Source organism: Eschrichtius robustus, chromosome 15 (assembly GCF_028021215.1).
Source record: "Eschrichtius robustus isolate mEscRob2 chromosome 15, mEscRob2.pri, whole genome shotgun sequence".
Classification (NCBI taxonomy): domain Eukaryota; kingdom Metazoa; phylum Chordata; class Mammalia; order Artiodactyla; family Eschrichtiidae; genus Eschrichtius; species Eschrichtius robustus.
Genome location: NC_090838.1, coordinates 30,332,664 through 30,356,001, shown reverse-complemented (window position 1 = coordinate 30,356,001; position 23,338 = coordinate 30,332,664). Strand labels below are relative to the sequence as shown.

Sequence of the window (23,338 nt, the reverse complement as noted above, 5' to 3'; positions counted from 1 at the left end):
TAAAAAGATTACATACTGTATGATTCCAACCATATGGTACTCATTCTAGAAAAGGCAAAACTATGGAGGCAGTAAAAAGATCACAGTTAGGGGTGGAGACTTGTAGGTAAGAATAGGCAGAACACAGAATTTTTAGGGCAGTGAGAATACTCTATATGATACCATGATGATAGATACATGTCATTATGCATTTGTCCATACCCATAGAATGTACACCACCAAGAGTGAACCATAATATAAACTGTGGACTTTTGTGGTTATGATGTGTCAGTGTAGGTTTATCAGTTGTAACAAATGTGCCACTCTGATGAGGGGTGTTCATGATGGGGAGGGTTACACATGCCTGGGGACAGGGAGTATATATGAAATCTCTGTATCTTCCCCTTAATTTTCTGTGAACCTTAAACTGCTCCAAAAAAGTAAAGTATTAATTTTAAAAAATGATTTAAAGACACACGTAAAAAAAAAATTCTGCATAGCAAAGAACAAAAGCAAAGATAAATGACAAACTGGAAAAAGTATTTTCAACTCATAATTCTAAACAAGTAAAAAAAAGACCAGAATACAGTAGAAAGATGGGCAATGAATATGAACATTCACAGACAAGGAAATACAAATGACTTTTAAATATAAGATCTTGATCTCGTTTTTAATAAAAAATACAATTTAAAATTTTACCAAGATACCAATTTTTATTTATCAGTGTAGCAAAAGATCAAAAGGTCTAGTAACATGCTGCATTAGTGAAGGTTTGAGCAAGTTAGGCATGTTGCTGATGAGACTGTAAATTCGATCAAATCTTGTGCCGGATAATTTAACACCGTCAAGTAAAATGACACGTGCATGTATCTTTTGACCCAGTAAGCCAACCTTTAGAAATTTAGCCTATAGGTAAATTACATATTTGTGTGTGTGCAATACATACGTATTTGTGTGTGCATGCATAAGATTCTTGCAAAGGAATCCCCAAAACCTAATAACATTGCTTGCCTGGAGTAAGGGTGGGAGTGAGATAGGAGTGATGATGGAAGTATACTTTTCACTATATATCCTTTTAATTTTCCGAATTTTGAACCTCACGAATTTTAAACCTATTCAAAAGTACAAACTTATGGATAGAAATGAAAGGGAAAGGAAAGTTCAGGCACTTTGGAGGAATCATTACTTTTGAACCTCACAGTTTTATGCTCTTTATAGAGAAAGAGGCATTATTGGAGACTGGACAGCAAATGTCTAACATTGTTTCAAAACGAATCGGGATCAAAGTATTATAAGGTAAAGATTTCACATCTTTAAAAAAAATATGTACATTAAAATACTGCATGTTTTCCAAATATATCCAAATAATATTTGTTATATTGGATTATACCTATTACAACTGTGCCTAATATAGTTTATAGAAGTCACTGTTAAGTTCCTTGTTGAAGCAACTGTCCTCTACCCCTCCATTTCACCCCCCATAACAGCCCTGCTACCAAAGGTTGTTTTTTGTTGCGTGTTTGTTTTTGTCCTGTCAGGTTGCTGCTGCTTTTCTTCTGGGTACCAAATGGTCCTCCATATCTGTGGACGCCTAACCATTTTATACAATGGACTTGAGCATCTGTGGATTTTGGTATCCACGGGGAGTCCTGGCACCAATCCCCCTTGCATACTGAGGGACGACTGTACTATGATTTAGATTAGACTGTTAAGAAAGTCCCATGATCATTGCCGGTCCAGAAGAGGCAAATGTGGTATTCGGCATTTCTCCCATCTTCCATTTTACCTTAGACCCCAGTTCTTAGATGCTTCTTTTGGCTCTTCTTTTCCTTTGTATAGTCCTCTTTGCTTGGCTTGCTCCACATTTTGCCGTGTCACAGGCTGACACCAAACAAAATTGTCAGTGTAGCAGTTGTATCAGTAAGAAAAAGTATAGAAACTAATGAATTGCTTTGAGCTGGTTGGGTTTTTTTAAATAATTCTTTTGCTTTAGGAAGTGGACTAAACATTACAGTACAGTTATGGACAGCACCAGAAAGGAGTGCTTGAACAACTTAACACTGACATTCTTCTTTTGCTGCTGTTATTTCTGTTTCGTACTCCTTTGGGGCTGTATCTTGCAGATAGCAGCCAGTAGGGTAGTAGCTGTTGAGTTCATTCAATGAAAACTGGGAAATGACAAGTGTTGGGTGTAGTGGCAATTGCCCTCCTAAATCCTTTCCTTCCTTTCATTCTAATGATCTGCTACAGGCCTGAATCACTAGCTTGATTATTATACCCCATGCTCTGCCTCTGGCATTGATGGACATGCAGATCATTCAAAGCAGATACCATCATTAAGACTTGACTGTATGTTCCATGTGTCACGTACTTGTATTTGTCTTAATGGTATTCATTAGAAACGCTTATCTTTGATTGTTTAGTGTATTTGAAAATTTAAAAAAGATGTATTCATATTTCATAATGCTTAATTTTTGCTTCAGGAAATTCCACTTTCAGAGATTCTTCGCATATCTTCCCCACAAGATTTCACGAACATTTCACAAGGCAGCAACCCACACTGTTTTGAAATCATCACTGATACTATGGTATACTTTGTTGGCGAGAACAGTGGGGACAGCTCTCACAATCCTGTTCTTGCTGCCACTGGAGTGGGACTTGACGTAGCACAGAGCTGGGAAAAAGCAATTCGCCAAGCTCTCATGCCTGTTACCCCTCAAGCAAGTGTTTGTACTTCTCCAGGGCAAGGGAAAGATCACAGTAAGCAATAAGCTTGTTGATGGCTTTTTTCCCCCTTTGGTTCTTAAGCATTTTGTGGGTGTAGTTGTGTTTCTGTATTTATTTTTAATGTTCATTTTAAGCTTCATTTTTAGTAACCCATACCATTAGTTAATTCCTTTATAAAATTATGTTGGTTATAGTATATGTATACAATCACCAGAGCTAGGCTCCAGAGTCAGTGTCACTACATTTAAATTCTGGTTCTGCCAACCTGTTATGTGATCTCAGCAAGTACTTTCCTTCTCTGTAGTAGTACCTACTTAATAGGTTTGTCAGCATTAAATGAAAGAGAACCATAAGGTGTTGAGTAAACTACTAGTATTAGTATTCTGCTTCATGGTGGGATTTTCAGGCTATAAAGTGTTACAGTTCACATACTCAGGAAATCTGTGAAGTCAGAAATGCTGTATTTCTTTTAACTGAATTAAAACATTCAGAAACATTAAAAAAATATTGAAACACATGTCCTTTACACCAACAAAATTTATAAAGTAAAACCTAAATTTGATAAAGGTTCAAGTGAACACTTAATCAGAAAGCCATAGTAAAATGTCACTTTCCCCTCCATTGGCATTATTTCGTTTATGGGGAAACATCATTCATTCATTAGACAAATAATATTTAAATTGAAAGAGGTATCAACCATTTTTTTCTTTTCTTCTTTTTTGGCCGCGCTGCACAGCTTGCGGGATCTTAGTTCCCCGACCAGGGATTGAACCCAGGCCCCGGCAGTGAAAGCGCTGAGTCTTAACCACTGGACCTCCAGGGAGTTCCCTCAACCAGTTTCTAAATGTTCTTTATTTCAGTTCAGCTATGCTACTTGGTACACCTGTTCTCGGCATTATGCTAGGCCCTGAGCTAGAATACGAAAGAAACACAGAAAATTTAAAAGCTACTAAGGGAAATAGGACATAACGTATATAAGTGTTAGATGGTAGCATAAAGCAGTAGAGTGCAAAAATGAGTAGTGCATTTCTCGAGGAACTCAGATATGGATAGGAAGAGTAAGTAGAGACTTCATGGTAGCGGAGCCTGATTTGAACCTTGACCTTGGATCTCAAGTAGGTTAGGATAGGCAGAGCTAACCTGGGAGGGGTGGAGGGGAAGTGTCACTGGTGCTGAGGAGACAGGTGTGATCAAAGGGATGAGAGTAATGACCATGAAAATGTTTGGTGTTCAATATTGATTCCTAAAGGGTGAATAAATGGATATTCACAGTGCTTCTTAAATTTGAGGGGATTTTAGACAGAACTGTCTGATATTAAAACCATGGACCTTTTCCCCCAGAAAATAATGCGGGCACATAACACACAAATTTTATATATAATTGGATTTAGGGACCGTCTCAAGCCCATCCATGGACCTCTTCCCTAGGGTTAAGAGTCCCTAAAAACAGGTTGCAGAAGGGCTAAGAGTGAGAACTCTGGAGAATGAAAGCCCAGTTCTGCTGCTTTACTAGTTTCATGATCTTGGCCTCTTCTTTCTCTAATCTAAAAGGGAAATGATAATAAATGCATATGATGCACTTAGCACCATTCCTGACCCATTAGTGAAACTATTACTGTGTTGCTGCTGCTGCTGTCCTTGTAACAACGTATCTGGAGCAGAGTTCTCCTGGGAAGCAACAGAAATTAAAACTGGGTGAAGTTAGACAGTGGAGGCCTTTGGAAGAAAATAAAATATTGGCTTAAACTAGGAAACTGGAACTACTGAAAAGCAGAGTTTTAGGCTCATTAATTTAGTTGATGCTGTGCCTTTTATGTCTGTTTCATTAATATTTAATTTTTGGATTTTTAAAAATATTTTAAAATTGGCCTAATATTTTAAAATGGAGTTTTTCCACAGTCATCTTACTTATTTTTGATGTATAGTTGCTTATATTTCCTTCTTAATGAAGTTTTACATTTTTATATTTGGGATTATGAAGGAAATTTCATATCTTTGAGTTGTCACTGAGATTCTAGATTTTTGACAACTAGTCTCTTGCTTACTTTCCAAATTTCCCTTTTTCCTTTTTCTTGTCAGTTTCTTCCTTTGTTTACCAAAGTAATACAGACATTTAAACTTTATAGAAATATGTAATATAAAATGAGAAATTCCTCCCTATACACATGTGACACGTCCCCCTATTCCCAATCATATATCTCCCCCCTCAGAAAACCATTATTAATAGTTTGGTGTATATGTCTTGATTTGGGGATGGCTTGTGGGGAGGGGAGTCTATACTACATTGTTATAATTTTATTTTCACACAAAAATGTATTATACATTTTTGTCATAAAAGATGTGTGATCTTTTTACAACTTGGTTTCATCAACTATTTAATATATATCATATATATTTCAATGTCAGTATATAGATATATATAATTTATTTTTTATTATGACAGTAATGCATACTTTTTATGCATATTTTTAAATGCAAGCAGTCTAAAAGTGTATAAAGATTAAATCTTTGTTCCTCAACCCCACCTCTCTCACTCACCAGAAGTAATCATATTTTGTGTTTTCGATTCAAATGCCACTACACTGCAACTTACCTTTTTAACTTAATAATGTCATAAATAGCTTTCTGACTCAGTTCTTATAGCCCTACATCCTTAAATGTTTAGATAGTATTCTTTTGTATGGACGTATCATATTTTATTTAACCAGTTTCCTGTTGATGGATTAGTATTGTATATGGATAAATTTTGTTTTAATGAATGTAATTATATTAAGTGTATGTTAGCTAGTTTTTAAAATTTAATATATTGTGAGCATTCACATGTCAGTAACTATTAATATTACTAAGTTATGGACTAACAGTTTTTTTTTTTCCATACATCATTCTTATATTTTACAGAAGATTTGTCTACCAGTATCTCTGTATCAAATTGTCAGATCCAGGAGAATGTGGTAAGTAAACGTTACAGCTAAAATATGCAAATTGGGTGATTAAGGAAAATAAAATGTGAAAATCTTATTAGAAAAATAAGTTTATAGCCCAAAGTGTTGCGCAGTTTGCCTAAAGACACTAGGCTAGACTGTGTGGGTGATAACTTCCCTGAGGAGTTCTGCTTTATGAAGGAAACTGAGGCAGTTTCCTTTTAAATTATGAAAATAAAGTTAACTTTTTGTAAGTGACATTAGAATATCACAAAGTGATAGACTAGTTCAAAGAGAAGGGAGAGGCTACTTCTTTCTGGGTCAGAGCAGGGAAAGCTTCCCAAAGGAAGTACAACTTGAAATATGCCTAAAAGGATGGAAAAGAGTTTTGACACAAGTGCTGAGAGGATATGGATGGGGGAACATTTCATGCAAGTACAGAGAAGAAGGAAATGCAGGATTTTAAGGAAGAGTCAAGATTCACTTCAGCTGGTGTATGTAGGTACATGTTGGGGATTACAGTAGGGATCAGCATACTTTCTATAAAGGGATAGAAGTAAATATTTTAGGCTTTGCAGACCATATACAGTTATGAACTCAACTTGGCCGTTGTCGTGAGAAAGCCACAGGCAATACTTAAAGGAATAAGCATGGCTGTTTTCCAGTAAAACTTTATTTGTGGTCACGTATATTTGAATTTCATATAATTTCATGTTTCACAAGACATTATTATTTTGATTTTTTTCAACCATTTAAAAATGAAAACTCTGTTCTTAGTTCAGGGGCTGTACAAAAAGAGGCAGCAGGCTGGATTTGGCCCACAAGCCATAGTTTGCCAACCCCTGGATTAGAAAGAAAAAAGTCTAGAAAAAGAAGTCAGAAAATTGTTCATTAGCTATATATAAATTTCTCTGATAAAATCTCTTATTCTTTAACTGGGGCATCCAGCTGTTATTGTTCTATAACATGTAAATGTTGTTGGATTTTCTAAGATTGCAGTGAAGACTGATATCCAGTAGTGCTATGGGAGATAGAGGGTTTCAGTGAGATTTAATCTGTGTGTCTCTTGTCCTAGTGGTAGGTAGAATAGGTACCAGATTATTGGGGAGAGAAAGACGTTTTCTTATTTCATTTTTACGGATAAGAAGACCAGTCCCAGGGAATTCAGCTTACTTACGATTACCTAATTTAAACAGAAATTACGATTTGTGGAATTACTGATTTTTATATGCCAGGCACTGGACTTGACACTTTGTATATATTCTCTTTTAATTCACTTAAAAATCCAGTGAGATAGATGTTATTATATCCACTTTACCAATGAGGAAATGAGGCCTAGGAGACTTGGTTTATCCAGTCACGTGACTGCAGTGAGACCAGCACTGTCTGGGAATGTAACACCAAACGAGACAGGTGTAGTCCCTGGCTTCATGGAGACTGTAGCACATACCCAAACAAAAGACAGACCTTGACTGAAGATCTGTGGGGAGGGTTGCCGAGCGCCTTCCAGGAGCTCTCTGACAGCGACAACCACTAGCAAGGAAAAAGGAAGACGAAAGGGAGGGGAGGAGATGGAGGAGTGGATTTGAGCTACACATTCTCTTTTCATCAGTCTTTAAAAATTAGTCTGATCTCAATAATATGAACCTTTGAGTTTTTCTTTCAAATCAAAGATAGCAAATCTCTTTAATGGTAAAGTAGGTAAAGCTTTGTTCTTAATTTTTTTATGTTAATTTACTTTTTTATAGATCACTACTTAATAAATATATTTTTTAATTCAAAGCATTTTTTTCCCAATGGTCTTCTTACAGAATACATTCTAGTTGTGCATTAAGAGTCATAGTATTAAAGTTGGGCTTTTTTAGGACCTAGAAAGCCTATATTTCATAAAATATTTTGTGAAAATTAGTTCCGTCAATCATAAAAACTAAAATGAGGGGGCTTCCCTGGTGGCGCAGTGGTTGAGAATCTGCCTGCTAATGCAGGGGACACGGGTTCGAGCCCTGGCCTGGGAGGATCCCACATACCGCGGAGCAACGAGGCCCGTGAGCCACAACTACTGAGCCTGCGCATCTGGAGCCTGTGCTCCACAACAAGAGAGGCCACAATAGTGAGAGGCCCGCGCACCGTGATGAAGAGTGGCCCCCGCTTGCCGCAACTAGAGAAAGCCCTCGCACAGAAGCGAAGACCCAACACAGCCAAAAATGGATAAATTTAAAAAAACAAAAAACAAAAAAAAAAATGTATTTATGTATTTGAATGAAAAGAGAGATGTTGACGTTATTTCATAGAGGTAATAACACTGCTTACTCTTTCCTAAATAGGACATCAGTACCGTTTACCAGATCTTTGCAGATGAGGTGCTTGGTTCAGGCCAATTTGGTATCGTCTATGGAGGTAAGCAACTACAGCCTTTTGCATATTGTAGATAGCATAGAAAAATTATGAAATTTAAAAACATCTGCCAGCTGTTAACATCTTGTCACAGTTTCGTCAAGTGGTGTTTTTCTCAAAGGTTAACCTACATACATTTAGCTAAGCCCTTTTCACTATAACTGAGTATTAATTCCTTAATTTAAACTAAGAAATTTAAAAAGTAACAGAAAGAATAAGAAAATTCACAATAGTCTTTATCTTTTCTTGTAGCTTACACATAAAGATGTTTGGGAAAAATAAATGGTTTGAAGTTTATGTTGGACTATGAAAGTTTGTTTATTGAAGTATATGCCCCACTGGTTTTCCCACACAAATGGCACCATTTGTCTACTATTGGCATGAATGGTATCAGGTCTGAAGACATGGAATCTTATCCAGCTCTGTGACTTCCATTGGCAAAGTCATTTAACCTCACTGTGCCTCAGTATCTTCATCAGTTTAATGGAGCTAATAAAACCTGACCTGCATAGTTCACAGGATTTTTAATATTCATTAAACCTAATATATGTAAATGTACTTTATAAGCTATGATACAAGGTATAAAAGGAAAGTAATGTTAAACCCTTTCATTCCTTACTGAGACTAGTTGGCCTTTCTGCCTGAAGACTGTATAGTCAAGTCACTCTGTGCTGATCCAGTGAACCTAGAATAAAATTAGTTAATTGGTACAATGTTTCTATCTTGACAGAATTTCTGAAGACTAAGTCACATAGTTAACTATCATTTCTTTAATAAAGTGGATTATTTTTCAGCAAACAAGTTCATTCAAATTTCCTGTTTCAAATAATGAAACAGCCTTTATTAGGGGCAATTACTATAAGGGAAAATATAATTTATTTCTTAAAATTAAAGGTTAGTGATGGAGAAAGAACAAAATGAGCTGAAAAAAGAAATACAAAAATACATACATATCAATTTCAGTTTGTGGATAACTTCCTGATAAAGCTTTTGTATTGTATGTGGGATGTCAATTTGTGTCTTCTTTCTTTTCTGTACTTTTTTTAAAAATAGGAAAACACAGAAAGACTGGAAGGGATGTGGCTATTAAAGTAATTGATAAGATGAGATTCCCCACAAAACAGGAGAGTCAGCTCCGTAATGAAGTGGCTATTTTACAGGTAAAAAAAAAACCCAAAAAGTTGCTTTGTATTGGTTTTAATTTTTGATTTATGAGTTTTTAAATCCAACTCTATTTAGTGTGCTGATAAGATTTTGGTTTTTGTTTTCTTTGTTCTCATTTTTCTTTGTTCTCATTTTATGACCTTTTGGCTCAGTGAGAGGCTGGTGAGCATCTGAATTAACTCCCTAAGTTTTTTTTTTAAAAAGGCAAAATTAGGTTACAATAATCTAGGAGTTACAAGGACTGCCATTATGATAGTAGTTTGTTTAGAACACATTTTCCTAAGGAAAATCTTAAACTAAAAAAACTCAAATTTCATTCTTAATTCATCAATCCACGAGTGCAAAATACTTTGATACTTCTACCACCACATTTCATTATAATAGTTTAGTCCATTAAGGTATATTTTTAAAGATATATTGGCAATGACTTAAATCCCATAAAATAAATTACTGTGTGTTTTTATTTAGCATTTTTATCTCTTTTGGACGTCATCTAGAAGAGTAAAATTTAGCTTTATTTTTCTGAATATCATATAATTAATTTATAATATGCAAATATTTATTAATTCATTGTGTAGCTTTTGCATAGTATTTAAGAAATCATGGTGATATAATAGTTAATGCTGTCAGAGCCCCATTTGCTTGTGGGTGAAGTTCAAGAAGACACAGCCTATTGAACTTGTGCTTCTTTGGAGAAGAAGGTAAGAAACTTACAAACATGTAATTAATTTTACATTTATTACATTATTGGTCACTGTTAGTAACATTTGCCTCACTTTTTTTCAGAGGAGTGATAATCAAAAGATTGTGGTCTACAAGCTACCTGTGGTCACTTCAAGGCTGCCTCCTCCTATAAAGCTACCTTTAAAATAGAATATTAACTGCATTCAGATTCTGCATTAGGGTTTGAATATACTGTTAGAGATCTTTTTTCATATCTAATTTTGGACTCTTTCTCAATATCCAATCAATATGCAAAAAAATAAATATTAAGGATTTATTCATAAGGATTGATTTTTCCTTGTCATTTAAAAAAATTTTTATTGAAGTATAGTTGATTTACAATGTTGTGTTAATTTCTGCTCTACAGCAAAGTGACTCAGTTATACATGTATATATTCTTCATATTCTTTTCCATTATGGTTTATCACAGGATATTGAATATAGTTCCCTGTGCTATACAGTAGGACCTTGTTTTTTATCCATCATATATATATTAGTTTGCACCTGCTAACCCCAAGCTCCCAATCCATCCTTCCCCCACCCACCCTCCACCTTGGCAACCACAAGTCTGTTCTCTATTTCTGTGAGTCTGTTTCTATTTCGTAGATATGTTCATTTGTGTCGTATTTTAGATTCCATGTAAAAGTTCTCCTTGTTACTTTGATCACAAACACAGCTCTGTACTAAATACTGAAGCCTTTTTCCCACATGTTATCAACTGCAAATCTTAATAACTAAATTTAGGAATTTCCAGATGATACACAATGTAAACACTTTATTATTATAGCCCTCTGGTTATTTTCAGAATGAAATTATTTCAGAATTAAATAATTGTCGCCTGTGGGATTTTTCACTTTCATTTCACAGGGCTATAGTAATGTCAAATGTCCTTTTGCTATTGCCTGAAGAGGGTAGTAGAGTAGTGGGAGAAAAGGTGAGGTGCTCTCATGGCTCCCTATGTAAATGGGAAAATGTTCTCAGAAACTTAAGAGCAAAATTTCTAGTTTGACCGTTGTAGTGTAAATTTAGTATTTTTCCCTTCTCTTCTTGGAAATCACCCAAAAGCTACAAGAAAAATGATAAACAGAAAAGCATACTCTATCTTTAACAAAAATAGAAAAGAGTTCAGCCCTACAAAATAGGTGGAAGTTTTTCCAAAAACAGTGGAAATGGACCAGGCAAATGTAGGAAGAGGCACCACAATAAGAACTGGTTTTGCTGGCTCTTTCTGAGCTCTACAATCGTGACAGCCTCTCTCTAGTTCCTCTCAAATAGAAGAAAGCCAAGGGAGTCATGATCTAATAAGATTTAATTCAAGAGAAAACACATGAAGTGAATTGAAGTAGGGCACTCTAACAGTGGAAGAGTGCAAATCACACTAAACCAAATGACATCAACAACATCTATAAAGGAAAACTAGAGACCATACAGGGAGGAACAGACAAGCACATTAGTAGTCCATGACAGATGAAATAGACAAAGCTAAGTAAGAACAGAGGAGGCCTAAACAGTATAAGGTAGATCTAACCAGTTTATGTTGAACACTGTACCCTAAAAACAAATAAGTACCCTATTAATTCAAAAAAACAGTAGAATAAACAGTACTTTTGGTCTTAATGCACTAAAGCTAGAAATAAATTATAAAATCAGAAAACAAAAACTCCCACCACCTGAAAAAAAAAATTTTTTTTGAGTCTTAATTCTTGAATCAGAGCAAAATCAAGATTGGAGTATTTAGAAAATAATTGTGGAAATACTGTATATCAGAGCTTTTGGACTATTGCTCACAGAAATCTTGGTAACCTCAAATATTTAATCAAGAAAGAATGAACATAAATGAATTAAGAGTCTAACTCAGGAAGTTGAAGGATGAACAGTCAACCTGAGGAAAACAGAAGGAATTAACAGAGATAAAAAAGGAAATTAATAAATTTAGTATAATAAATCCAAAAGTTGATTATCGGGCGGGGGGGGGGGGTGGATAACAATAAAATAAGTGTCCAACCGAATCAAAATATAAGAAGATATAACAACATTTTGGAGAGACGATTACAAATACTGAAAAATTTTTAGGGAATCTTAAGATACCATCTTGTGCAACTCTGTTAGATAAACTTGAAAACCTGGAGAAAATGATTCTCTATGAAAGTGTAATTTACCAAAACAGACTCTAGAGGAAATAGGACATTTAAACAAATAGAAGAAGTTGTTAAAAGAATTTATGTTACAGCATAACTTCTATTTTTGTGTGTGCATGCATGTGTTTTCAAGGATGGTGGGGGGAAAAAAGAAACTTAAGAGGTAGTCAACTACAACATAGGGGACAGCCAACCACACTTCCAACTCTAAATCGGTCAAAGTTATGATGTTCTGAATCTTCTGCTTACTGCCATTATCATGCCCCACCACTGTGGGGTATTTCACTTTCATGTATCTACTATAAGACTGTGTCACTTTTTATTTTGCTACCTGGAACACCATGTCATTAACTTGTTTTAAGCTGATTAGTAAACAGTATTTATCTTGCACTTGCTATTCACTTTCTAAACATTTTTAAAACACCAACCATGATTCAGAAGTTGAGCTAAAAGTGACTAAGACACAGTCTCTGCTCTCAAGAGAACTTACTAGGCTACAGAGTAAGATACATATACACGTAATACAGTACCATGGGATAAGCAGTGCTGCATAGAGTGCAGTGGCAACTACTGCAGTAGTCTGGAAGAGAGGTAATGTGAGCTAAACTGGAGGCAATACAGTGGGAACTGAGAAATGATGGTGTATTCAAAACACATTTTAGAGATGGAGCCCAACTTCACATAGGCCGAAAAAAAGTTTGCCCTCTTGGCATACTTAGATACCCATAGTAAGGAAAAAAAGCATAAGAAAAATATATTTCTGTTAATAAGTATTAAAAAGTTTAATCACTTGGGCCAATATTTAAGAGCATATTTAAGATTGAATAAGAAGAATGAAACCAGATTACTGAAGATATTAAAATCCACACAGAGGAATTTAAATTTTATGTCCAGAAATAAAGAACCATTGAATGTTTTTTGTGTATGGCTGACTTCTCAAATTGCTTTTGAAGAAGTTTTGTTTCTATTTTTAATATCAGTTAAGATAGATTGTTTTTTTATTAGCAGATACAGTATCACATTCAGCTTTGTATTTCTCCAACCCTGTTAACCTAGTAGTGCTTAAGAAAAAGGGGTGATGGTAGTAAAGAGATGCTGAGCCTAAAAGAGGGAAGACCAAATCAAGGTATGATACAATGAGATCAAGACTTAGATAAATAACTACCTTAAAGACAAAACCACCTGTTTGAGCTAAGACCCTCACAAACAGCCCCAAAGAACCAAAGCTCTGTGTAATTGGCTAAACTGATTGGCAGTGGGTGCCTATTCATGCACAACATAAAATTAGAGTACTATCAGAAGATTAAAAAGATGAGAAGGAAGGAAAAGAAGTAGTAATGGACAAGGGCATTTATATTGGAAAAACTGGGAAGACGTTCTTTCCCTTCAGTGCGTCCACTCTCCAGTACAGAACTTGGAAAATCAAAATCTATGATCCTTTTTGTTTGCTTTTATTTATTTTTCTAAGCTATTTTTTTCTTTCTGTGCCATTATTCCATACAATTAATTGCAGCACATTGTTAGATATTAATATTTGCACAGTAAAACTTTTACTCAAGTTGGTCACATAAATATCCTGCAACTCTTCAGAATTTGCACCATCCTGGGATTGTAAACCTGGAATGTATGTTTGAAACCCCAGAACGAGTTTTTGTAGTAATGGAAAAGCTGCATGGAGATATGTTGGAAATGATTCTATCCAGTGAGAAAAGTCGACTTCCAGAACGAATAACTAAATTCATGGTCACACAGGTATTTTAACTTTTTTTGAAACTAGAAAATAATAAAAACTACAAGAAATGGTAGTGCTTTTACATATTGTAATATTGTGGGAATTGTTAACTTTGAAGAACAAAATAACACTTTTAGTTAAATCTTGATGAACTGTAGTGGACTTTTTAAATTATTATACCACTCAAGGGGTACAGTTAGTGTTTAGCTGTGATTTTTCCAGAAATAGAAAAAAATTCTGTTTTCTTCAATAACAGATACTTGTTGCATTAAGGAATCTACATTTTAAGAATATTGTGCACTGTGATTTAAAGCCAGAAAATGTGCTACTCGCATCAGCAGAGCCATTTCCTCAGGTGAGATATTCTCCAAAACCTTTTTTAAGTACGGTTTTAAGTATCTGTCTGACAACATTATAAAGTACCCACGTAATGAAAGGCAGTGCTGTAGGTTCAGAACATAACCATCTTACAGAAGAAGTTTCTACCTTATAACTGCCATTGAGGATTTATACCTGAATAGTCTGAATTCAGATTTTACTAATTATATTGCTTATTTTCATGAAGACTTTTTAGACTTAATGACTTTTTAGACCAGTTCTCAAGGAATAATTTTTTTGCACAATTCACCCCTCCCTGTGGGTTGGGAATGAAGTAGGGAGAGTCAGCTTTGGTTGGTGCTTGGTGCTCAGGACAAATTCCCCATGAAATAAAACAAACTGAGGGATGACCCTGAAATGAGAAGACTAGATTTTGGTTGAGGCAGGCAGCTAACACTTCTTCCTCTTTAGAGTACTATATTTCAAACATTTTCAGCAAAACCTATGGAAGAATTACATTTCCCATCACCGCCAGTGCTCACATATGTATTACGATATGTATGTGTGTGTCTCTCCTGCGTGTGATGCATTTATTTTTTTACTTGGTTAAATTTCATTTCATTAAAAAGTGTTGATCTTGATCCAAATTTATTTCATAACCTAAAAATGGTTATTAACCCAAAGTTTGAAACATTTGTTCTGAGGAATATATATTGGTGGTACCTATGAACATTTCTCATATGATTGTCATCAACTAGAATAATCTGTTGCAAATTATTGTTTATTTACATTTAAAACACACTTAGACAAGTGGCTAGAATAAGGACAACAGATGACTATTTCACTTGGTAAATACAACTCAGATTCTCTTTCAAGAAAAAGATGTATTTAAAAAAATTATTCAACTCTTTTACTTTTAAGGAAGTAATCATATTCCTTTTGTAATGCCTATGTGAATAAAAGTAATCCTCTATCTTTGTGAGGTCAAAAAGGTTCCATAAGCATTGGTGCAATATTTTAAAGTGCTTCCATGTATTATTTCATTTGATCTTCAAAAGAGTATGGACAAAGGATGTATACCCCTACAGCTAAGGTTAAAACTCCAGCTTTCTGACCTCCATTAGGAACAAAGGGAAAATAATGTCACTTACTTGATACTCTTTTTTTTGGTCAAGTGCTAGCCATGGCCCCTCTTCTTTATTCAGTTGCCAAACTGCCAAGTCATCTTTACTTTATCAAAATGTTAGCTGAAATATGGCATTTAATGAAAAAAAGAGGTCACATTTCTTCATGGTCAATAATCCTGTTCTTCAAGTATTCAGAGGAAGTAGCTGAATTCAATAATGACACAGAACAAATATCATCATAAAAACATGTATGAAGGTCCATCTTTGCTTTCCACTCACTGTTTGTACCACTGGTTTGTAGAGGCCTCTCAATTTATCTTGACGTTTTTAGTGAAGACATTTTGTGAATCAGGGCATTTCCCCCGGACAGTACTTGGCATTTGCTTGTTCAGCATGGATGTATCATTAATCACCAAAATTTGAACCTCGTAGAAGATGGGCAGCAAGATAAGTATTCTGAGCTCTGCTAATCTCATTACATTTCCAGAACTCTCTTCCCAAAGGGGCATGGTAGTGACTGCAGCTACCCCCAGATATAACTTGTTTCAAGTCTAAACATCTAACTAGCAATATTTTGTTCCATAGTCATAGAAAACACTCTTTCTCTTTCAAGCAATCTCTAATATGACTCTTCTCCTGGCCACATTTATAGTTATCTTTAATACATCTCAATTTCATTTACTTGCCAATATATAGTGTCCTTGGGAAGAGAGATTCTAGGATTAAGCAAAATAAAGGGTAAGTTTTAAAATATCATAACTTGGGGCTTCCCTGGTGGCGCAGTGGTTGAGAGTGTCTGCCTGCCAACGCAGGGGACACGGGTTCGGGCCCTGGTCTGGGAAGATCCCACATGCCGCGGAGCAACTAGGCCCGTGAGCCACAATTGCTGAGCCTGTGCGTCTGGAGCCTGTGCTCCGCAACGAGAGAGGCCGCGGTGGTGAGAGGCCCGCGCACCGCGATGAAGAGTGGCCCCCACTTGCCACAACTGGAGAAAACGCTCGCACAGAAACGAAGACCCAACACAGCCATAAATAAATAAATAAATAAAATTTTAAAAAAAATCTCATAACTTATTTTTCATTCAGCAAACATTTGAGTACCTCTATCCAGGCAGTGTGAGGCCACTGAGCATTTAAAAGTGAAACATATAGTTCCTGCTTACAGGTGATAGAAAGTGATCTCCTAAAAGCCAAATGATAAAAGATCAGCACCCTCCACTTCATCAAAAACGCTGAGCACTTATAACACCAGTCTGGTATTTGGCATTCTGGAAGCTAGAATTCAAAAGTGGTTTTTTGAAATGAGCATTAGCAAAGCTCTTCATAGTAATGGATCACAGGGTTATAAATGTATCTAAATTTTGCGAAAAGGGTATTTTATAATTTCCTTATCTATAATCTTTTGACATTCATAATCAATACAGTTGGCAAATGTGTTGAAATGATACAGTATATTTAGGGACAGGTATGTATATATAGATTGATACATATATCAATAATATAAAATTAACATCATCCTTTAATTTCCAGGTGAAGCTGTGTGACTTTGGTTTTGCACGCATCATTGGTGAAAAGTCGTTCAGGAGATCTGTGGTAGGAACTCCTGCATACTTGGCCCCTGAAGTTCTCAGGAGCAAAGGCTACAACCGTTCTCTAGATATGTGGTCAGTGGGAGTTATTGTCTATGTGAGCCTCAGCGGCACGTTTCCTTTTAATGAAGATGAAGATATAAACGACCAAATCCAAAATGCTGCATTTATGTACCCACCAAATCCATGGAGAGAAATTTCTGGTGAAGGTAAAAAAAAAAGTTTTAGGTCTGTGCCTTTTAGTCAAAATCTTTGTGATCCCAAATCACCCTGTCTCTTCTGACTTCTCTTTTTAATATTTCCCATTCACCTTCCAAATTCAACTGTTCACCAATTTTTTGAGCACGCTTCCTTTTACATTATCTTTTCTTTATCTTCCTTATAGTTCACAGGCAGGGCACTAATCCAGGCCCCAACTGCCTCATTTTGAAACTACTCAAATAGCTTAACTGTCCTTCTCAGTCACCACTGCCAGATCCTTCTTCAGGAAACACTGCTTTCATCTTACTCTGCTCCCGGACATTTATCTCAGCCTCTCTTTAACCAGGCTGCATCTGTAGGTCTCTGTGATATGGCCCAAGTTTGCCTTCTAGCCTCATCCGCCATTACTGCCCTACGCAAGCTACTTCCAACTATTTGCTGCATTTTGCTTAGGCCTTTTCCCTGCCTACCGTCTCTCCTCCTTGCTGTTGAAATCCTTCCAGTTCTTCAGAGATCCCTTAACTTGTGGCTCATCTGAGAAGTCTTCCCTGAACCCCTCCTCCAAACTGTGTAAGATCTACTTAGGCTACTAGTTGGGTGTATTTATCTTTTCACAACCACTTATCTTCAGAACTAGATTCTAATCTCCTTGAATGGAGACCTGTAACTTAGGTTCTTTATATACCACTTAAAACATTATTTAACATTCCCATAGCATTTGATAGAACCACTACTGGGGAACATCCCCACCTGAATTTAGCCAACCCTTGGAACAGGGGGGTCTATTTTTTGTTTTCCCAGAAGTGCCAGACCTAATCATAGGGATTAATGGCCCATTAAACTGGGAAAAGTTTGAGGAACAACATATAAATAGTAGGCTTACTTGGTAATGAACAGAGCTAACTGAAGAAGTACATATGAGGGTTTTGGGATGTTGCCAAAGTCATCTTAGAGCTCCGTGGACAGTGTGGTCTGCAGACCTCTTAAATCAGAATCACTTGGTGAATTTATTAAAAAGAAGACCCCGCTGGTTCTATCCCAGAGATTCAGACTCACCAGCTGGATTGATACCCAAGAATAAATACACTGAATACATTTTAATAAATACACTGAATGATTCTGATGCACATAGTGGACTGCCATTTAAGGAACAATGGATAAAAGTTTGAAGTATTTAGAATACAGAGAAATTAATAATTAAAATACTTATGGGAAAAAAATAACTTGATTAGGGCAAAAACAAAAATATGGAAAATCTTTGCTAGTTTGGTGGTATTTAGAACTAGAAATAGTATAAGTCGTTCATTTGGCTCATCCCTGGATCCATGCCTTAGTAACAGCTGTATTGTTACATAGGGATGTTGTCAGTGTATAGTTACCTGGTTGCTTTGGTTTTGCAGTTGGCCCATTTCTCCAAATAATTGGATAAAATATGTATGCCAAGATCTCACCACATACACCAAAATACCATGAACTTATTTGCTAAAACTTGTTAAGTATGAACTTTTGGTAATAAGTTATCACCTCACTGTAACCACATCTGTAGAAGCAAGGCAATGGCTTCAGCTACTTTTCCAGACCAAGCCCGAGGCTAGAGAAGAACATGGCATCATTGGGGAGGGAAAAAAGAAACAAAAAAAATCAGCCTATAATCAGAGTCTGTTTTAGTCATCTTAAAAAATAATAGTTAATACTCAGCATTTATATGCTGAGCACCATTCTGAGCCCTTTACGTGTATTAAATTTATTTCATCTTCTCAACAACCTCATTTTACAGTTGACCGAAGCACAGTATACTTCAGTAACTGACCCTGTGTCACCCGTAGTAACAACGCCAGCTCAAGCAGGCTGACTGCAGTCTGTACTTTTAACCTGTACTCTATACTGTCTCCTTAATAAACCAGATACACTGTGAATTCAGTAAATATTTATGGATCACCAGCAGGTAAGCTTAAAGGCCATGTCCTTGAGAAGCAAAAATCCTCAACCTTATATTTATATGGATTGAACTGCTTTCCAGGCAGAGTCACAGGTTTGGGATGCTCTATATGCTTAAATTCATGTATCTAATTTTGTCTTTTCCCTTAGCAATTGATTTGATAAACAACCTACTTCAAGTGAAGATGAGAAAACGTTACAGTGTGGACAAATCTCTTAGTCATCCCTGGCTGCAGGTAAAAAAAAAAATGTATCTCTCTTGGCAAAAAAAAAAAAATGTATCTCTCTTCCGCGATCCTCATTTGAGCAGTTCATGGTAACTGTCTTAATGAAACCACTCTTAAAAGCAATAGATTCTACATGTCTTAGGGCCCTTATAGTATTCATTTCACCTTTTTGTAAGGTGAGCATGACACATTATGTTGTCAAATATATTTTATTTTTAACATGTCCACTAAAAGGTTTATATTTGCATTGAAGAGATCAGAGATGCCATTTAAAATGTTTGGCTTAACCCCCCAAAAGCTATTGCATAGATTTGTCAAAAGATACCCCCAAACTTCAGAGTAAAGAGAGAAGCTTCAGAACTATTTTAAAGGGAATGAGGGATAGAAATAACTTCAAAACAAATATAATCATATTTAGTCTCAGCAGTTATTAAATTATCCTGATAACAGATTCTAAGCACTTTCCCCTATTTTGAGAAGTAAGGTGTAGGCCTCTCCAACAAAATATTTTAGTGGTTCTTATTAGTCACCTCAGAAGCCTGAGGCAATGTTTTCTTTTTTAATTTTAGAAACTAGTTCCTTCCTTCATGAGAGACTCTAAATTTGAAAAAGTATTTATCTTTAACATTGCTAACTTAAAATATTACAAATGAACTTATTGTATAGCAAGTATTTAGGAGGTAGGGGTTGTCAATTTTATGACTAGGGTGCTGAGCCAAAAAAAAAAAGGCTGACAGTATTGTTTCTTTTATGGTTCATAATCTTTTTTTTTCCCTAGGACTATCAGACTTGGCTTGACCTTAGAGAATTTGAAACTCGCATTGGTGAACGTTACATTACACACGAAAGTGATGATGCCCGCTGGGAAATACACGCATATACACACAACCTTGTATACCCAAAGCACTTCATTATGGCTCCCAATCCAGATGACATGGAAGAGGATCCTTAATTTTTATTGAGCTAACTTCAATAAGGAAGGATTTCATGTTATGGACTGGTATTTTGCTGTATAACTGTTGTTCTTTGTAGGTTGTCATCTGAAAGGATGCAGAGACATGAGGAAATATGATAAGGAATCAGTGACACCAATACTGTAGTTCATATTGAGTAGGTACAAGAGGGGAAACTGAGTAATAAAAACACATAATGGAACCCAAGATAAAGCTTTTCATAAATTTTTACAGCATAAGCAATAACTGGTTTTTGTATTTTTCCTAATCGTTCATTTTAGTACAATAGTGGCACTTAATTTATCTTCCCTTTCCTATTCTTAACATTATTTTTTTTAAAAGGAGAAAAAGGCAAGCTAGAGTCCAGTTATTGCATAGTTTGACCAAATCATACAAGAGTTACAAGGTTGATTACTAAACAGATGTGCATTTATGTGGTAACTGAGAGGCTACCAGCATGCCATTTCCTATAGACTTTAAACATTTGTTTAACTGACCATAGAGGCATTGAGGGGTTTTTCCTAGACTCCTGGAAAGGGAGTGCTGGACTGTTTTACCTTTATTTTTTAGGTCAGTCAAGACTCCAAAACAGTGATCCCTAACCCTTTTGGAGTTGAAATTCTGAATATGCTCTTTGGAACATGAAAATTAAGTTGTCACCTTTTGTAAGTACTGACATGTTGCAACAGCGCCTAAGGTCATTCGGGACAACTGATGTACAAAACCAGGAGTAGGAACTGCTGGTCTCAGTGCTGAGTTGTTATGTACGTCTTCTTATAGTTCAACTCTGCTGCTAAATATTCACGTTCCCACTGACGCCGTTGTGATGCCACAATTGGATTCCAACATTTAATAGGTGTAGATCTGAACTCTAATTATACACTTTATCTTTACATAGGGTTGAATAATTTGAGGAAGAAAATTAAATATATGCCAAAAGTAGGCCAGTGCAGAGTCAGTCAATGCTACAGGAAAGAATAACAGTATCCTTTTGTTCTTCCCTTAGCTTATTGGAAGGCTTTACAGATATGTGGAATGTTTTAAAATCAATTATATTTTAAGCAGTTTGAGGGAGTGGATGGGGTGGAGCATGAAACAGTTTATAAGAGTACGGCTATATTATCAGCTGAGCAAATGAAAGAATGAAAGAAGTTTTTTTTTTTTTTAAACACTGCAGCTTCAGCAGCCAGCTAAAGACATTTTTTTCTACCCAGACAGCATATTTAAGAGGTTAGACTTTTTCATAGCTTTTTAAACGTTACTAATAGTTTTCCCCCAAAAAAGTTAAAGATCTGGTGGGACCATTCACTTATAAAAAATCTAGGGACTTTTTGTTTTCTGATTCCTCAGTAATCATTGTAAACTTTTTTTCCCCTCCAAAAAGAGCAAAAGATGTGGAGCCAAAAAATCTGGCTCCGTTCTTTAATTACCTATGTTGGCCTCGGCAGGTGACAATCTGTTTGAGCCTTGAGTTCCTCAATCTATAAAATAAAGATTATAATTCTTGCCTGTACCTTCCTCACAGTGTTGTTGTGAAGATCAGATGTTTATAAGCTAAAAGTTATAAGAGTGTTAACTATCACTGCCCACAGAATTTGAGGTAGCAAAGGAAAAGAATGTTCTTCTTGTGAACAGACTAAGACTGAGAGGGCCCTTAGAGATCCTGAAGCTACTGCCTTATCTAGGACTAAAAATACCCTTGAGCGAATGGGAGGAAACACACAGTGCTCCTCTATTCTGAGCTCTTTACATGTTTTACCCTCACAACAGCCATGAGGTAAGTGCACATGAACTCTATCTCACAGATAAGGAAACTGAGGCACAGGGAAATTAAGTAACTAGCTGCTGAAGGTCACAGTTAGGATGTGGGTTTGAACCCAGGCAATGTGGCTCCAGAGTCCTTCTTACCCCTCCTAACCATTTTACTATACTGCCTACCCCTAAATATCTCCAGGAGACAGTCCACGATGTCTCAGTATTTCATTGTCAGACAGGAGTTTAAAAAATTAAACCAAATTAATTTTGCAAAACCTCTGGGAAGTGTATTTTTCCTGTGATAGAGGATAACTTCCCCAAATTTCTCTAAAGTAAGTCTGTTTATATCAGTGTGCTAAAATGAAGTAATTCTGAGTCACTAGGCACCCTATTGTGGTTTTACTGCGTAAGATGATAATTAACTGGAATGACGTTTGTTTGCTATACTTATATAATCAAACTTTACAAGCCATGAAATTAATTGCACTCTTTTTGTTTTTGTTGTTGAATGCCTAAGAAGTTTTCTAAAAAAAAAAATTGTAAAGGCACTGTCAGATAATTTGGAGTTGAGTAATTTCTCCAGTTACTGTATAACCTGCATAACCTTTTTTTGTCTTGAAGTCATTGTGTTTGTATAAGAAATAATTGTTAGAAACATTTGATAATGTACAAAGTAGTCTATAATGACACTGTTTAGTACATTTTTATTTTTTATTACATCCCACTTTTTGTAAATATCCTCAAAGAAGCTTGATAATAAAATGTATTTCCATATCACCACACTTTTCCATGTGAAAACCTGAGCCTATCTCTAGCAGAGGTATCCAAAGAATATTTTATTTGGTTGTGTTCTTTTCCCAGGCTTTGGTAATAGAACTGTTTTGGAAATAATATTTGTAAATGAAACTAATGCTATATTTAAGAACACAGATTTTTTTAAAAATCTGACTAAAATAAAAAAACAACTCATTATTACAATTTTATACAAAATTTGAGGTAATAACCTCGAGGTCTCATTTCTTGGAATGAAAGTTTGGAATAATTTTAGGTTTTTCAGAAACTATCACTAAATATTCCACTACTGCAACTGCCAAAAGACTTAAGTTAAATACCTAATACCAAAGTACATGTACAGGTTTCAAGAAGCATTGCCTCTTTCCCCTTAATCATAAAAACGATTAAATAATTGGGAAGGGCCAACTATGGGTATTTTCATCTTCTAAAATTTCTCCAACCAAGTCTTTAAGGGTGGCTAGGAATGGCCCAAAGTTGAGCAGCATCTGAAAAATAAGGCCTCCATCTTCCTTTAATTTAGCATGAGATAGATAGAGAATGCTAGTCCTGTTCTCAGTGAAGCCAAAGAAGCAATAAGAACAATCATTCATCACTCTACCAATGAATTGCCAATATAGTTAAGCTATAACTTCAAGACATATAGCTAGTATTCTTTTCC

General features: G+C 35.7%; 1 protein-coding gene across 2 annotated transcripts in view; it reads left to right on the top strand.

Moving 5' to 3' along the window:
- PRKD3 (protein kinase D3) overlaps positions 1 to 21,293 on the top strand; it is an 82,123-nt gene extending 60,830 nt beyond the window's left edge. For both annotated transcript variants that reach the window (XM_068564052.1, XM_068564053.1), the window contains 10 exons: positions 1,198 to 1,275; positions 2,463 to 2,739; positions 5,605 to 5,657; positions 7,952 to 8,024; positions 9,075 to 9,181; positions 13,637 to 13,798; positions 14,035 to 14,133; positions 16,753 to 17,020; positions 19,101 to 19,186; positions 19,956 to 21,293. In XM_068564052.1, coding sequence (XP_068420153.1) covers positions 1,198 to 1,275; positions 2,463 to 2,739; positions 5,605 to 5,657; positions 7,952 to 8,024; positions 9,075 to 9,181; positions 13,637 to 13,798; positions 14,035 to 14,133; positions 16,753 to 17,020; positions 19,101 to 19,186; positions 19,956 to 20,129 — 1,377 coding nt within the window. In that variant the 3' untranslated portion in view covers positions 20,130 to 21,293. The remainder of the gene's footprint in view (positions 1 to 1,197; positions 1,276 to 2,462; positions 2,740 to 5,604; positions 5,658 to 7,951; positions 8,025 to 9,074; positions 9,182 to 13,636; positions 13,799 to 14,034; positions 14,134 to 16,752; positions 17,021 to 19,100; positions 19,187 to 19,955) is intronic.
- Positions 21,294 to 23,338: the final 2,045 nt, after the last annotated feature.